Genomic DNA, 17336 nt, shown 5'->3' with positions numbered 1-17336 from the left:
TATATATATATATATATATATATATATATATATATATATATCATTTGATCAATTAAAACTTTTACCTACAAGACATTGTTCTCTATGCACTATCCATCTCAATTTATAGAGAAATCTGTTTTAATGTTGTTGTACCTGTTCAAATTTTGTTTAGTTTTACTTTTTGAAGATTTTAGATCTATCTCTCCACAAAAAATTTAAAAAAAACTTTTCCTAGAACCAATTATCATCTACAATAAGCACTACCTTGATCAAAAAACTGGATCCAAATTCCATTTTACTTAGATAAATTTCTAAATTAATAGCTACTACTATTAGAATAATTCATCTTATTTAAAATTATAATCATTATACTACATACAAATTATCCTCAAAACAATCATCCAAATACTTGTTCATATTCATCATATTCACCTTGAACAATGCCCCATGGGTACTGACGAGCTTTCACCATCTTATTTCCAAGTTTAACCTCTTCCATACTGCCCACAACAGCAAATGGCAAATGTCCCTGGAAAAGATTTCTTGTTGTCAATTTCACATTCTCATACCAATGTGAAAACAGATACAAAGTTTCCAAGTATTTGGATGAAAAAATATAATAATGGAATTACTCAAAACAATATTATTTACATTTTGCATTGTCTTAAATTTCTAAAACTAGGTTTCACAGCTCATAATATACATAATAATAATAACAATACACATTTACCAAACATTTATTAAATGCTTACTATGCTCAAGGTACTTAAAGATACAATGTCACATAAAAAAAAATCCATTCCCTGAAGGAACTCACATTTTACTTCCACCTAACAATAACTTAGAACTAACTGTACAGCAGCCCCTAAAACAAATTTTTAGAGAAAAAAAACAAACCTATGTACACAAATTTAAAGTTTCATCTGGATTGTGAACATTTTCTCCATCACATTCCTAAGTATAGACAATCTACAAAACAAATTAAGCCCTGATTTTTAGAGTATGCCAATTTCTGATGCATAACAAATGTAACAATCAGTTCACCAATAGTTTGTTTTGGCTCCAGCACACTCTGCTTATAAACCAGAAAGACAATAATGTAGGCTAACATATTATAAAGTGCCAAATGAATAACAGACAATAAGTGCTACAGAAAGGAGTGAAAAGAAGAGGGACAAATAAAAGACTTAGACTAGAATTTGAAGAATTCATAGGATTTCTATAGGTGGTGAGGAGGGCAAAGAAATTCCAAGCAGAAAAATGAATAAAGCAAAGGCTGAAAGACAAAACTGCAGAAGACATGTTTGGCTATCATTAGAGATTTCTAAAATATGTTCTCTGAGACAAAACTGTGTTTTTAAAAGAAACCATTTAGTCTAAAGAAAAAAATACCAATAAAGAATTTATATATTTCTCAAGTTGTGAATATAGAGGCCCCAGAAGTGTTCCCCAGAGAAGATGATGGCTCCACTCAGCAGTTTCCTCTTTTGAGAACTGCCACAGAAATGCAATCCTTGAAACCAAGTTTGCAACAACAACCAAAAAAAAAAAAAAAAGAGGGGTAGGGTAGGTGGCATAAGCTTCCAACGGCTGGGAAAGCAGACAGACAGAGGAACAACAGAAAGAATGGTTGATACTGATAAGAGCTGTTCAGAAATACACTTTCTATTTCCTAGTATCTACGGCTGTGGTGCTGTGACTTCATCAGATACCGACATGACAACCCAGGTGATCTCTTCTAACTTGGCATTCCATTCCCTTTCCATGGGATGTCTAGCCAAAATTGTTACTACTAATCAAATGCTTAAACAGTTGTTTTTTGGGTATCAAGGTTGCATGGGGACAGCCTTGGCTTTAGGAAGAGAAGATGTTGCTGGACCTTTCTTCCACAAGTATCTATCCTAATGGATAAAATTGCCTCATGTCACCATGGGTTCTGAGTCCTCACCAGCAATGGCTGTATTTGAAGGTAAGTTTAAACCAGACATGGAGAAAGAGGAAGCCAAGAAGCTAGCAAGACTATCTCAACTGATATCTCAAATGATCTTGGGTCTGGGAAAAACACAGATCTCTATGTGATCAAGACCAAATTGGACTTTCTCTATTCATTTGATATGCCCAATAAGAGGAGCAGGTTTGGCAGGTACAAGCATGAGAAAGGGACACATTCTCACCAAGAAAGTGACTTCGGTGGAAAGTGAAGTGCTGGATGAAACAGTAAAGACAATGAAGACTTCCTTAAAAGGGCCTGTTCATCAACCAAACTACTGAACCAGAAGGTTTGGGGCTACCCCTATGTCCCCTTGTATAAGACAAGCTTATCACTAATAAAGATAATTTTATAAAAAAATAATTATAAATACACATATGTATATATTTGTTAGATTGTGTGTATACACACACACACACATGTTCTGTTTCCATTGAAGACAGAGTAAAAGAACTCAGTCTACTCAAAGGCCCCATCCAACTTTATATGAGGGAATCAGTTTAAATTTTAATTCAACACTAGGAAACTTTCCTTGACTTTAAATAACTAAAAAAATTCTAGAATGCTCTGACAAAGAAAGTTGTAATCACACCTTCATTTTTTTTTTAAAAAAAGGCAAATTATACTTCTGGGATAAGTAAATGTAATCCAGCTTGAAAGTACCTTCCAGCCCTGAAGGGACTTGAAGAATAAGGACAAGAAGAAATAATTCTTAAGAATTTAAATCTGTACAGCAATTTTCCCTGCTCAACAAAAAAAATCCACATCAGACTTTTCTAATTCAATGAGTTCAAAGTTTATAGTTGAAAGAAACAAAAATCAAAACACTTTAGTAGCTAATAATGGTAAACAAAAATAAATTCTTACATTCATTGAGGAGTTAATTTGAGAAATAGTTTCATCATCTGTTGGGAACTGGTATATCTGGACTCCATTGCTGACCAATTCACTCATCAGTTTGATCTTAAACTTCTGTAATTCAGTTTTAGAGATTGTATCTGCTTTGGCAATTACAGGAATGATATTTACCTTAAAAAAAAACACAAAGGTTATTTTTATATTTTTTTGTATAAAGCCTTTCCCATTCAAAATTAAGTCTGACCATAAATATTTTTATCTTGATAATCACGGGATCCTATATTTACAGTGTATCATTTTATGCACCACACAAACTACAGATGCTTACCTTCCAAATAGTATCAGAAAGACTAATGCTTTTTTAAGATTTAAGATCTCTTTCCATCTGTATCAGTCTACCTAGGTGCAGAAATCTTTTCTTTCCTGACTTCTCCTACTCCAAAAAGTTAACTGTTCAAATCTTTTTATCTTGTTTAACCCACAAGATAGTTCTACTTCCCTTTTTATTTAAATGCTGAGAGATCAGGACCAACCCTATGCAAGAAGCAATGTAAAATCTGCCTCTGCGCCCCTCCTCTCACACCCCCAAAGCAGTTATCTCTATGTGATGTGCCCCATTCCCCCCATGGCCCTTTTCCCAATTAGGTGTTAGTTTGCTTGCTATGCCTCCCAAGAGCATCTAAATTTTCATGTAAAGTTTTTAAATATTAAAAAGCCTCTGAGGCTCAAATGAATAAATATATGCTAGTACAATTTCAGATTCTCTGATAGGCTAGTAATGGGAAACATCCTTTGAGGAAGAAGGAAAAACTGCACAGCAATTTTGGCTATTCACTTTTAGAGGTGAGAGCTTCAAGCTATTACAGTAAAGTAACAGAGTCTGCAGCACAAAGCACTAAAATCGTACTCAGAGCCTATTTTTTGCTTTCTCATTTCCCCTCACTCACCATGTGATTTTTGTTTAACATCTATTTGCCCTACTGATGATAAATTGCCTATCAAGTGAATGTCAAAAATCTGACATCCAAGTTATTTGATTATAGAAATCTTTCAAAGGAAATTATGTCACTGCTATATGTGCCTTTGAAAACTTAACAGCATTCCACAATAAAAAGGAAAATACAACTCAGTTAACAGTTTTTATGGACCACTAAATGGAACATTACAATGCTTTTGTCAGTTTTAGTCAATAAAACTACATAAATCTTTAATGTGATTTGACTTTTGTGATATATCACAATGAGCTACAAGAAGTTTTCCTTTTGGGATGGTGTCAAATATTTCTTGAAATAAGTGAGCAATCAAGCAGGGCTTGAAAGTCTTCTGATTTTTTTTTTATTTTGTCAAGATTGTCATCTTACTCATGTTTGCTGGCATGGAATTTAGTTTCCAATATTCTTAACTACTAAAAGTACATCTAGAGAATAAAAAATATTGTAGGAGGGTAAATACTGGATACAGATAACAAAATACGGAAAATTTTCAAAACAAAAGTCTTTTTTTAAAGAACAATTACTATTGGATAAAATTATTGGAAAATTCCAGAGTATTTTTTCCCCTTTACAAAACAGATAATTCATTTTTTCATATATACCATTGATTTCACAGTATCAAACATGAATAGAGAATCTATAAAATGAAATGCTAAATTATACTTTAAAAAAAAAAACCTGATATCTGCATGAAAGGCCTAAATGAGAAAAACTATAGAGATAATCTATAAATTGAGGGCTCTTGGTACCTAATTGCCTAAAGAGCAACTCGCCCAGAAAAGATTTTCCACTGGCTCCCTATTATGTGAGCAAATCAATTTAACTTTAATCTATATGCTTACATGATTAATAATTTAGTTGACTAGGTACATGAAGACTCCTTAAACAGAAAAACTTCTTGGTGCCAAGAGAAATAAGATGATATTGAAACACTTTGCATTTAGAAAGTTCAAAACAGACATTTTTGTTAATTGTTAAGCAATTTGCTTAACAAATGAGTATCCTCTTAAAATGATACGGTATGCTTCTACTATTACAATATAAGTATTTTATATTTAAGTTAGGCAATTCTCTTCAATTTTTGCCTAGTGATATTTGGTATTTGACATTTGTTTTTTATTCAGTTTTCTGCTAATATACAGTGATTGCTGACTACAAATGGCTCATATTCATTTTTTGCACCTCCCTCTTCAGGTATGCTTGCTTCATTAATATAAAGCAGCTTTATGTTTCCTAATAGTAATGCTAACATTTATATATGTTACACAACTGTTAACTGGCTATGACATCTTTACTATTCTAAAGGGAACAATGAGTAGGTTTCACTGAGATTCTGCTAAAACCATTAAAATACTACAAGCATAAAATCTTTTTTTTCTCTAGTCAACAACCATAGAGTTGTTAACAGTCAACAACTATGGTGTTTCTGCACATTAATGAAGTCTCAGAATCAGAGTTTAACTCTTATTTCAACATTAGATTGAATTTACATTACAAACATCCCAGCTTTCTGCATCCTGCCTTCTCATTTGACCAGGAGCCATGACCATCACACATACTGAAACCTTCCTCTTCACACCATCTTCAAAACCATATCACCTAAGAGTTCGCTCAGTGAATTTCTTCCTCTTTTGCTCTTACTTAATAGTGCCAAGAGGTAAAGTTACAAGAGGTAATAGTGCCAAGAGGTTTAAAATAAGCATATTGCAATAAGTCACATTTTTTCTCTTTATATTTCAGTATGAAAGTAATTAATAGGTAATTGAATTCATTCTTCAAATATTTTTAAAAGATATCCTAATATAAAGATATTAATTAGGGGATATTAAGATATCAAAAAATTTAAAATATCTCAATCATTGAATAAATGAAAAATAATGAATACATACTCACAAATAAGAATGATTTAAATATATGTAAGTGCATTTTAAAAATATATATGTATATATTTATATGATTAGCACCTACATAAATAAAAAGAATAGTAAATAGGTAAAGTCATAAAATCTGCTGCTTTCTAAATCTTACCTTACTATCAAGGCTCTTCATGGTTAACAAATCAAGTGTCTTAAGGGAATGTCCCGTAGGTGAAATAAAGTAAAGGCAAGCATGGATACGAGAATCATGGTAGTTAAAGAGGGACCTTTTTATCTTCAATTCTTCTTGGAGATAGGCCTCAAATTGAGCATCTATATAATCAACTATTGGCTGATAGCTGGAGAAAAAAACACAATTATTCAAGTATTTTATACACATATTCATGTCTAGTAAGATATTTCAGTTATACTACAGCAAAGATGTGTGCTAAATCAACAATTTTTGCAACAGAATACAGTGTGCTTTCCTTCCTATACAGGGTTAAAGTGACTGACCCATCAGAAAAGTACACACTTTTTGAACCATTTCCAGAGGAGGTCATGGATGGTCCTCATTCATACATTCAGCAAGACCTCACCGTGATCCAGGTTCACATCTGCAAGATCATTGGCTCACTGTGAAGTTACAATCCATGGCCACTGATTGAAGTAAAGTAGCTGGCATGTCACTGATGTGTTTGGAAGAATGGCTGGCCACAAGGAAGTTAAAATGTATTCATGATGCCAAAAGTAGTTTCTTTCCTTTTGTACAGAGAGATGTATTAGGAAGAAAGCACCCTTAACGAGAAGTACCTGCTTGAGGATATTGATGCTTAATTTGTAATTTGGAGTTTTATACAAGGAAACCATATTAGATCTTATCTATTCTTTCCTTCTTGCTTTTACTTACACTGCACCCTCCCTCTCCCACTGAAATGAACATCTGTTAATCAAATGATTTTTAGTTTGGTTTTTTTTTAAACAAGTCTGAACAAAAACAAAAAAAAAGATTTTTTTAATGCATCAAAAGGAATTTCCACTGTAAATGTAAATACCTACTATCAGAGAAGCTTCTGGTTAATCATTCAACTGCTCCCTGAGCACTTACATGAATTACTCATTTGCAAATATAATAACTTAAAAAGAATACTTAATAATTCATTTGCAATGAAATTAAGACAGAATCCTAATCAGACCATTTAGCATGATACTCATCCATAATAATAGAACTACAAAAAAGTAGAGCACAGTAGGAGATACATATCACTGTACACAAACCTGAGATATAAAGATCACAAATTCAAAAAGAAATGAGGACTATTCACTTTTCAAAAAAAATTTACTACTACATAAAAAGACATAAAATAGGAATTCTTTAAGTTCCAAACTCCCCCTGGTTCAATTATTATAAAATTCAACTTCCTAAAAAGCTGTAAATACAATTTTTTAAAAAATAACTGTTACATGAAAAAAAGGTATCCTTATGCCTACTTCAGGGATTTACTCCACAATAGAATGTTGTTTATTTACATCATTCTGATACAATCACATCCTGTTTAAATTGTTATGGGAACCTAAAAGTTTCCATATTTACCATCTTCATTTGGTTCTAATCATTGTGTTAACATTCAACATCTGTCTCTATCTTCTACAGAGTCCACATAAATGACTTCTTAATACTTAAGGTAAAATAATTAAAAATGTTAAAAAAAATGTTTTTACTCTAAATCTAATTTTCACATAAGTGAAAGATTCACTTTTCCTTCATTCAAACATTTTATTAAGCACCTGCTAAAGTTCAGGTTGGGAGTGTCGTGAGGGGGCAGGTAGGTGTTGAAGTGGATAAAACACCAGGCCTAGAGTCAGGAAGATTCATCTTCCCAAGTTCAAATATGGCTTCAGACACTCGTTAACTGTGTGACTGTGGGTAAGTCACTTAACCCTGTTTGCCTCTAGTTCTCTTATCTGCAAAATGAGCTGGAAAAGGAAATGGCAGATCACTCCAGTATCTTTGCCGAGAAAACCCCAAATGGGGTCAAAGAGTTAGAAATGACTGAAACAACTGAAAAAAGTTGAGGTACTGTTCTAGTCAATGGATATGATACAAACAATATGATCCCTACCCCAAAGTCCTTAAAACAGGAGAGGATTTAAGAAATGGACAAAAATAACAATATAAAATATAACATGATAAAAGCATAACAGAGGTAAAGAATATAACTGCCATACCAGACAGACAGATCGCTGTTCTATGAAAAGTTTTAAAAATTGAATACTTCAAATGATTAACATAACTTTAAATAAATATTATATCAACAAGGAAAAACTAACCTCTCTTCTTTATTTATCTGGTCACCAAATCCCACTGTATTGACAACGGTCAGTTTCAGTCTAACACTGCTTTCTTGGAGCTCATATGTCTGTGCTTTAAGTCTGACATTTGGGTGAAAGTGTGAAGATTCAAAATCATCAAAATTTGTGTTAAACAATGTGTCGATCAGAGTTGATTTTCCAATTCCAGTTTCTCCTAAAATGAAAAGCAACTTCATAAATATATCTAAGCACCATAGTGAGGTAAGAAACAACAAAAATCCAATGGATGGCTTCAGGACTCCCAACCACTGGAAAGAATGGTTTAACAGCAATAATTGCTAATAATAGCTAACATTTAGATAGCACCTACTATGTGTCAGCTGTGTTAAGCACTTTACATTTATCATCTCATTTGATCCTCACAATAAGCCTAAAGGGTAGGTGCTATTGTCTCTATTTTACAGCACCCTCCACAGCCCATCAGATTCCCATTAACCACCAAAATGAACATACATGGAACATACCAGAACTCTGGGAAAGTAGTAAAATGCTTAAAGAACTTAAGTGTTATATTTCAATAATTCAAGTGCTATCTTGATTAATTTTAAAACTCTAGGCCACTGTCTCAAATCAAAATTGTCATCATAAAACTATGATTTAAAGAGTGGTTTCCAAATGGCTTTGAGTATAAGGACATCTTTATAAAGCCAAAAAAATTTAGCAGACTCCCACATGACAGGGGCTACACTGTCAGTATATGTTGACTGATGAAAATAAGTGTTGATAAAAAGCTACTATCAATTTTCAGTAAAATTTTATTTTCATCATTCACATCTACATAAACTCCAAAAGCATTCATTCTGTCAACAGCAGGTACATTTGTTTGCTGAGTTACACATTCATTTTGTTGAAACTAAATAAAGATCAAAATGTCAGTACTCTGTGCATATCAGGACAATTCCTGCACTTCCTAGGTGTCCCATATCCCACAGGTTAGGCACTGGAACTAGTGTTAAATTGGCATTTGTGATTTTTAAAAAAGAGACTTTATATTGTATGTTTTGGGAATGTTAGAAAACTTCAAGAAAGTTTGGCACTTACCCACACACAGAATGTTGAAGCAAAACCCTTGTTGAATGGACCTGTTGACTAACTGATCAGGCAAACTTTCAAAACCAACATGACCATTAATAGTTAAACAACGAGGAATATCATCCTGAGTATAAGAAGAAATCTTTAATTAATGTAGAATATGATCATTTTAAAAAAGATTTCATATTACTATTAATGGGAAAAATTAGTTTCCAACTTTACCTTATTCTTCTACCTGTATGATTCTGAGCCAGTTACTTAACCCCCGCTGGACCTCAGTTTCTTAATTTGTAAAATGAAGGCTTTAGAATAGATGACCTCTAAAGTCCCATTCCCACTCTAAATTACATGACCACTCTATTCTGAGATTCAAATGGAATAAATCCATAAGAAAAACCTTTATCTATAGAACATATCAAAAGAGCCAACTCCCCAAATATTCTTCTTTCATAGATACTTTTTGTACTTTGACTTCAAATAATACAATGAAATCTTGTTCTAATTGAAAACGGTTTATATTCCTTAGAAAGTGAATCTACCTTGGACCCCTAGCCAAGAAAAGCTACTTTCTAAACTATCAAAAATACTTCAGTCACAGCATTACGACCCTACCCTAAAGGGCTGAGGTGGGATATTGTTCATTATTAATCTCCAGATATAAGACCCTTTACTATTATTACATATACTAAATAGGGATCCTATAAGCAATATACCTAGATAAGGGATGTGAGTTAAGTCTCATCAATCTGATAAAACAAAATCAGTAGAATCAGTACACCAGGGAAAGGTGTAATATGTGCTATTCATTAGATCCACTGTGTTTGCTTATGCCAAAGAACTTCAATTAGGGGTTGTGTTTCAAACACTAGTAAAAACTCTGATAATATTTTACATACTCACTGGAAACTAACATTAATAATAGTAAATTCTAAAAATAGGTTGGTGACCAAGATAATAGCCTAAAAACTAGAAAACATTACATTACAAAAACATCACAAACATTACATTTACAAAGTCAGAAACAGGGATGTATATTTGGTATTGATAAACTTAGAGGTTCTGATTTAATTGAGCCTTTTAAGACAAACGAATTCTTCAAGGAAAAGAAAAGGGAAGCTAAGAATTGACTTTACCAGAATGCCCAGTTAGGGAATGGAAGAGTTAACAAAGGAGATGAAGAAGAGGTAATTCAGAGAAGTAGAAAAAGGACAAATAAGGATAAGCATATAAGGGATAGGTAATTCCTGAGAATGAAAAAACCAGTAAAGCAAAAGAATTTGGAAATAGGAGGCCACTGCTGACCTTATGAGAGGTTGTTGCAATAGTGATGAGGTCAGAAGCCAAGTATCTAAGAACTGAGCAAATAATATGTAAACCATTCAACTCAACAAACATTTATTAATCAACTACTGTGTGCAGAATACTGTACTAAGCTATATGGAAAGATACCAAACTTAGATAAAACACAATCCCTGCAACTCATGGAGTTTACATTCCTATTAAGAAGATAATACATGAACAGAGAAGCAAAATGTAAGTACATCATAGCGGCTTATAACATAGTATATGTAAGGTCTAAGAGGGAAAATCATATTTAATGGAAAATACAGAATTATCAACAAAAGGAAAGGATTCAAGTGGGCAGTGGCATGTAGTTAAGGTTTTAGAAGATGAGTAGGACTACTCAGGGAGAGAAAACATACTCCGTATTATAGGGAATGAAGTAAGCAAAAGGAGGGAGGCACCCACATTCTAAGGGGAGGGAACAGTCTATTTTGAAGAAGAGATCATGGTACTCTAGGAAGATAGTAATGCAGGCATGTGTTAAAGTGATGGCAATGAGAAGAGAAGAGGCAATGAATGAGAGAGATATCATAGAAACTGAACAGATAGAACCTAGTTAATGACTGGATAGGAGAAAAAGTAGAAAATAAGTCAAATATAACACCAGTGTTTCAAATATGAGGAACCAGGTTAATGGTAGTGATGTTCAGGAAGTTTAGCAATGAAAAAAGAGAGGTAGCTTGAAGAAAAAAGCTAAAGTTGGGGTTTTTTGGAGGGGTTTCAAAATAGGAATGTCTAACTTACACAGAAGGGATAGAAGTCAATGGAAAAAAAACATTGAGCAATAAAGAAGCATGGTTAAACCAGTTGCAATGCCATACCAATTAAACTACCAAAAAATTACTTTATGGAGCTAGAGAAAAAAACTATAAAAAAATTAATCTGGAATAACAAATGTCAAGAATATCAAAGGAATCAATCAAAAAATGTGAAGGAAGGTGAGCTAGCCATGCCTGATCTCAAATTCTATTATAAAGCAGTAATCATCAAAACAATCTGGTACTGACTAAGAAATAGAGTGGTGTATCAGTGGATCAGATTAAGTACACAATACATTATAGTGAATGATCATAGTAACATTGTTTGAAAAACCCAAAGATCTAAGCTTTTGGGACAAAAACTCATTATTTGACAAAAAACTGCTAGGAAAACTAGAAAACAGCATGGCAGAAACTAGGTATAGACTAGTATCTCATACTTACACCAAGATAAGGTCAAATTGGGTACATGATTTAGACATAAAGAGTGATATTATAAGCAAATTAGAAGAGCATGTTTACCTGTAAGATCTATGGATAAGGGAGGAATTTAGGACCAAACAAGATATAAACAGCATTACAAAATGTAAAATGGATAATTTTTATTAAATTATCTATAGTCATATGGAAAAAATGCTCTATAATTGATTAAAGAAATGCAAATTAAAGGAACTGAGTACTACTACCTCACACCTATCAGATTAGCTAATATAACAGAAAAGGAAAATGATAAATGTTGGAGAGGATGTGGGAAAACTAGGACATTGATGCACTGTTGGTGGAGTTGTGAACTGATCCAATCATTCTGGAGAACAATTTGGAACTACGCCCAAAGGAACTATGCATACCTTTTGATACAGCAATACCACTACTAGGTCTGTATCCCAAAGAGATTTTTAAAAAAGGGGGGGGGGCTGGAGTGGGGAGAAACTATTTGTACAAAAATACTTATAGCAGCTCTTTGTGGTGACTAAGAATTAGAAATTGAGGGGATGCCCTTCAACTGGGGAATGGCTGAACAAGTTGTGTTCTATAATTGTAATGGAATATTATTGTGCTATAAGAAATGACAAGCAGGATCATTTCAGAAAAACCTGGAATGACTTAAATGAACTAATATAGAGTGAAGTGAGCAAAACCAGAAGAGCACTGTATACAGTAACAGAATTTTGTATGATGAAGAACTATGAATGACTTAGCTATTCTCAGCAATACAATGATTCAAGACAATCCTAAAGGATACACAATGAAAAATGTTTTCCACTTCCAGAGAAAGAACTGATGGTGTCAGAAAACAGACCGAAGCACACTATTTCTCTCTCTCTCACACACACAAAATGTCTGGCCTATATCAGATTGCTTACCATCTCAGGGAGAGGGGAGAGAAGTGAAGAAGGGATATAATTTAGCACTCAAAGCTTTAAAAAAATGAATGTTTAAAATTGTTTTTACATGTAATTCAGGGAAAAAATAAAATATTATTTAAGAAGCTAGTTGCCAAGGGGCAGCTAGGTGATGCAGCGAATAGAGCTCCAGCCTTGGAATCAGGAGGACCTGAGTTCAAATCTGACGTCAGACACACACTTACTAGCTGTGTGACCCTGGGCAAGTCACGTAACTCCAATTGCCTCACAAACAAAAAAAAAAAAAGCTAGTTGCAATGATTTATATCATTGAAAAGAAATTTTTAATGCTCTAATTAGTCTTCCTCCCTTTAAATCCAAATTAACGATATATTAAACTCACTGTGTTATTAGAGAACAAAATAACATAGGGCTGAGAAGGCCCTTTAGTGGTCATCAAGTCTAATCCCTCAATGAGACATCCCTAGACAGGTATCCTATCTGTTTACATATCTCCAAGGAAAAGAGAGCTTTCTTCTGCCCCACTTAGGGCAGTTTTCCCCCCACAGACTGATAACTTTATTATTTACACATTTCTAAGACTACATCCATCAAAATAATGCTGCTCTTTGCATTTAGTGCTAAAGAGATCTGGTTGTGCTTTTCTTCCACTTTTGGTGTGAAGTATGAATATGTATTTTACCTGGATGAGATGGTTTTTAGATCAAAAAGTCTGAAAAGCTTCACCAATTATTAAATTCATCATTAAGTCAAGAACACATTTACAGATAAGTTAAAACCAAGTATGAGTCTCTATCATATAAGTGAGCTACCAGGCCTCTTGGTTAAAATCAAATCATGGTATCGTATTTAAAGCATAACTCACAATCATGTCATTAATTAAAACATATACTCACTATTTTTTCTTCTTTGCCTGACTGTGAGGTAGAACATGTTTTTATTCCAAGAGACTGATAGACCTGAAAATTAAAATTAAAAACTTTTTAAAAAACCCACAAAAATACAAAAACAAGTAAAAAATAATTATGGTAAACAGGAAACTAATTTTTATATAACATTATCTCCAAAGAGAAGGAGGAAAGAAGAGGACAGGGTCTAAACTTGATTTCATCAGACTAAGGGATTCCTGGCAAAAAAAATTTACTTTACCAAGGCAGATCAGCAACTTGCTTATCACTTATGACTGTGCAAAGTTTTTAAGTAGGCAGAACCAGATTAAAATATAATTAAGAGAAGATTCTGGGAAGATGATGGAGTAGGTCAGAAAACTTTTGGCTCTCAATTTCCTCCACAAAAAGAACATCACCTCAGAGTCAATGCAGAGCAGCAGAAATAATGGGAGGCTAGGTAAAGCAGTTGTCCTCTCAAGACAACTTGAGAAGACCCCATGAAAAACTAGGCCTCAGTGGCTGGAGTGAAGTACAAATACCTCCAGGCCTTATGAAATCAACAAACAAGCCCTGGGAGTAGCTGGGGTTGAATGGCAGCCTCAGCCTCGGGAATTTTCACCTCACTGAGAGTGCCTGTGGGAAGGCTAAGCAGGAGAAGAGTGAAGGACCTTCCATTATCTAGAGACACTAACTACAGCTATGCTAACCTCACACCTCAGGACTAGAACTTGATTATATTAATAGTTGCTAAAAACAAAAATAAAAATGAGTTAGCAAAGGAGAAAGAACCCAATCATAGATAGCCAATACTACATAGATAGCTATCCACTCCTTTTTCATTGAGAATTGTCAAATAGCCTCAAGTCCAAAAACAGTACTTTAAAAATCAAATAAGAGATCAAGGGAAAAAAAAATCAGGGAAAAAATAAGAGCAATTCAAGAAAAGTATGAAAAGAAAGTCAACCAACTAGAAACAGAGAACCAAAAACTTAAGGAAGAAAATAATTCCTTGAAAACAAGAATTGGGCAAGGAAAGCTAATAATGTTATAAGATACCAAGAAATAAAAAATATAATAAAATATAATAATATAATGAAAAATGAAAAAATTACTAGAGAACTTGAAACATCTCATCAGAAAAACAACTGATCTGGAGAGGAGATTGAGGAAAGACAATCTAAAATTAGTTGGACTACATGAAAGTTATGATCAAAAAAAGAATCTTGATACAATATTACAAAAAAACTTATCAAGGAAATCTGACCTGAAGTTCTAGAACAAGAAGGGAAAGCAGAAATGAGAAAAATTCCACCAATCACTGCCTAAAAGAGATCCCAGGAAGAAAACTTATAGGAATATCATAGCCAAGTTTCACAGCTCCTAGGTTAAGGAAAAAATATTGCAAGCAATAAGAAAAAAAAATTAAATATCATGGAGCTACAATAAGAATTTTACAAGACCTAGCAACTACTACATTGAAGAACTGTAGGTCTTAGAATACTATATTTCCTAGAGCAAAAGAGCTGGGATTATGACCACGGGTAATTTAGCCAGCAAAGTTAAGTATGATCCTGAATGAAAAAAAAAATTAACTGAAAGACTCTTTAGGTATTTATGACAAAAACAGCAGAACTTAAAATTCAACATATAAAATCTAAGAGAAATATAAGGTAAACATTAAAAACCAAATATGACTAATGTCAAATTGTTTACTTCTTATATGTGAAAATGTTATCAGTATTCTTATCACTGTCATCATTATTTGGGTAGTTTGAAAGAAAAGCTTGGGCTGAACCAAGTATGATAGGGTGATTCTAAAAAAATAAAACTGTGTAGGGAGAGATAAAAAAGAGTAATTATCTCATACAAATGAGAGATGAAAGGAAGAAATGATACAGAAGAAAAAAATCAGGGGGAGGGTCGGTAGTGCTAGAACCCATCACGAGTGGGTTAAAGAGGAAACAGCATATAGATAGGTATATAGATATAGACAGACAGGCAACAGACAGATGCCATGAAAGTCTTCTAAATTCAGAAAGAAATAAGAGGGATAGGGGATGGAGGGGAGAGGATAAGGGAGGAACTCTTAGAAGGGTGGGTATGTTAAGGCATAGGAAGGCAGGATAGAAGTAAATTAGAGGAGCAAGGGTGGATAGTGTAATAGGGTGAGAAGAAAAGCAAGGAAAAATAGGAAGGAGGGAAATACATAAGTAATTATAGCTTATGGGATAAATTTACCCATAAAATGGGATGGAATAAAGTTACCCATAAAATGAAAAAGGACAGCAGATTGAAATTTTGAATTCAACAATATGTTGCTTTCAGGAAACACAATAAAAATGAGAGATATACACAAAGGCTGGAGTAGAATTTATTATGTAAAAAAAAAAAAAACCCTAGGGGTAGTAATCATGATCTCAAAGTTAAAGCTAAAATAGATTTAATTAAAAGATAAAAATAAGGAAACATACACTATGTGTCACCAATATTATTCAATAATGTTTTAGACCATTTAAAATAACTAGACAGTATTAAATACCTGAGAGTACACCTGCCAAACAAACACAGGAACTACATAAACATAAACACAAAACATTTTCTATAAAATAAAGTCAGATTTAAATAACTGGAGTAATGTTTATTGTTCTTGGGTAGGTAAAACCAATATATTTTTAAAATGACAATTTTACCTAACTAATCTATTTATTCAATGTCATCCCAATTAAATTACTAAAAAAAAAAAAAAATCTTACTAGTTAGAAAAAAAAGTTCATTTGGAAGAATAAAAGGTCAGGAATGTCAAAGAAACCAGGGAAAAAAGATGAAAAGGAAGGAGATTCAGACATTAACTCATTGTTGAGGTATAAGATGAATAATTTCAATCATTTTAAATTAAAATTTATTATATAAAGCCAATGTAGCCAAAAATAGAAGAAATATAGAAAATTGTGAAGAAACTTTCATGGACAACCTTTCAGATAGGATGTGATTGTGTTGGAATACTGCTGTGGTATAGGAAATGATGAATTGATTTAGAAAAACATAGGAGGCAGCTAGGTGGTGCAGTGGATAAAGCACGGGCCCCAGAGTCAGGAGGAGCCAAGTTCAAATCCAGCCTCAGACACTTGACACTAGCTTTGTGACCCCGGGCAAGTCACTTAATCCCAACCTGCAGCCCACAGTGATCTCTATTTTGAATTTTACACCATTTGAATTTTACACTGAGAGTCTAAGTGACTTGTCCATGGTCATATTGCTACTGCCATGTGTCAGAAACGGGGCTTAAACCCAGCTTCTCATTGAATAGCCAGCCTTCTATGCACTCACTATATTATATAAATATTTGTAGAGTATATACATACCCAAAAACCAACTTTCCAGGAAGCTGTCAAGATGATATTTCTGAAGTATAGATATGATGTCATATCACAGTGACCATACCACCACTCTCCCACTCAAATCTTCAATGGTTGGTTATTGTCTTTCAGATAAAATATACAACCTTCAGTCTGGCATTTTGAAGTCTCCCTACTGTCTGACTCCCACCTACCTTTCTGGTTTTTCTTCATATTACTTTTTCACACTCTTCCTATCACCTACCTTGCAGAATTGACACCCACTTGGCATAGTGCCTGGCACACAGTAGGTGCTATATAAATGCTAATTCCCCTCCCTCCTAGTGAAATTGGCCTAATTGCTCCCCATACATCTCACAGAACCCCAAGCTTCCTACTAAGTACAACTCAGGTACAACCTCTTATACAAAAAGCCTTCCCTCACCCTTTCATCTTGGGTTTTTAGTGTTCTCTTTCCCTTAGAACTACTTGGCATTAACTTGTATATCTATGCAAAAATAGCACCTACTCCTCAAGGTTGTTTTCAAGATAAAATGATACT

The 17336-nt window shown here is 33.5% G+C and overlaps 1 protein-coding gene and 1 pseudogene across 1 annotated transcript in view; one reads left to right on the top strand and one right to left on the bottom strand.

Annotated features, from left to right (window-relative positions):
* LOC114046297 (septin-10) overlaps positions 1 to 17336 on the bottom strand; it is a 51171-nt gene that overhangs the window by 16995 nt on the left and 16840 nt on the right. Inside the window, exons 2-7 of the mRNA XM_027866601.1 lie at positions 13446 to 13508; positions 9093 to 9207; positions 8010 to 8205; positions 5851 to 6037; positions 2840 to 3001; positions 415 to 511 (exon numbers count right to left, since the gene is read on the bottom strand). Coding sequence (XP_027722402.1) covers positions 415 to 511; positions 2840 to 3001; positions 5851 to 6037; positions 8010 to 8205; positions 9093 to 9207; positions 13446 to 13508 — 820 coding nt within the window. The remainder of the gene's footprint in view (positions 1 to 414; positions 512 to 2839; positions 3002 to 5850; positions 6038 to 8009; positions 8206 to 9092; positions 9208 to 13445; positions 13509 to 17336) is intronic.
* On the top strand, positions 736 to 2253 carry LOC114046137 (annotated as a pseudogene).

This window comes from Vombatus ursinus, unplaced genomic scaffold (genome assembly GCF_900497805.2).
Source record: "Vombatus ursinus unplaced genomic scaffold, bare-nosed wombat genome assembly UNPS02014781.1, whole genome shotgun sequence".
Classification (NCBI taxonomy): domain Eukaryota; kingdom Metazoa; phylum Chordata; class Mammalia; order Diprotodontia; family Vombatidae; genus Vombatus; species Vombatus ursinus.
The sequence above is the reverse complement of the archived record's forward strand: the minus strand, read 5'-3'. Positions and strand labels throughout refer to the sequence as shown.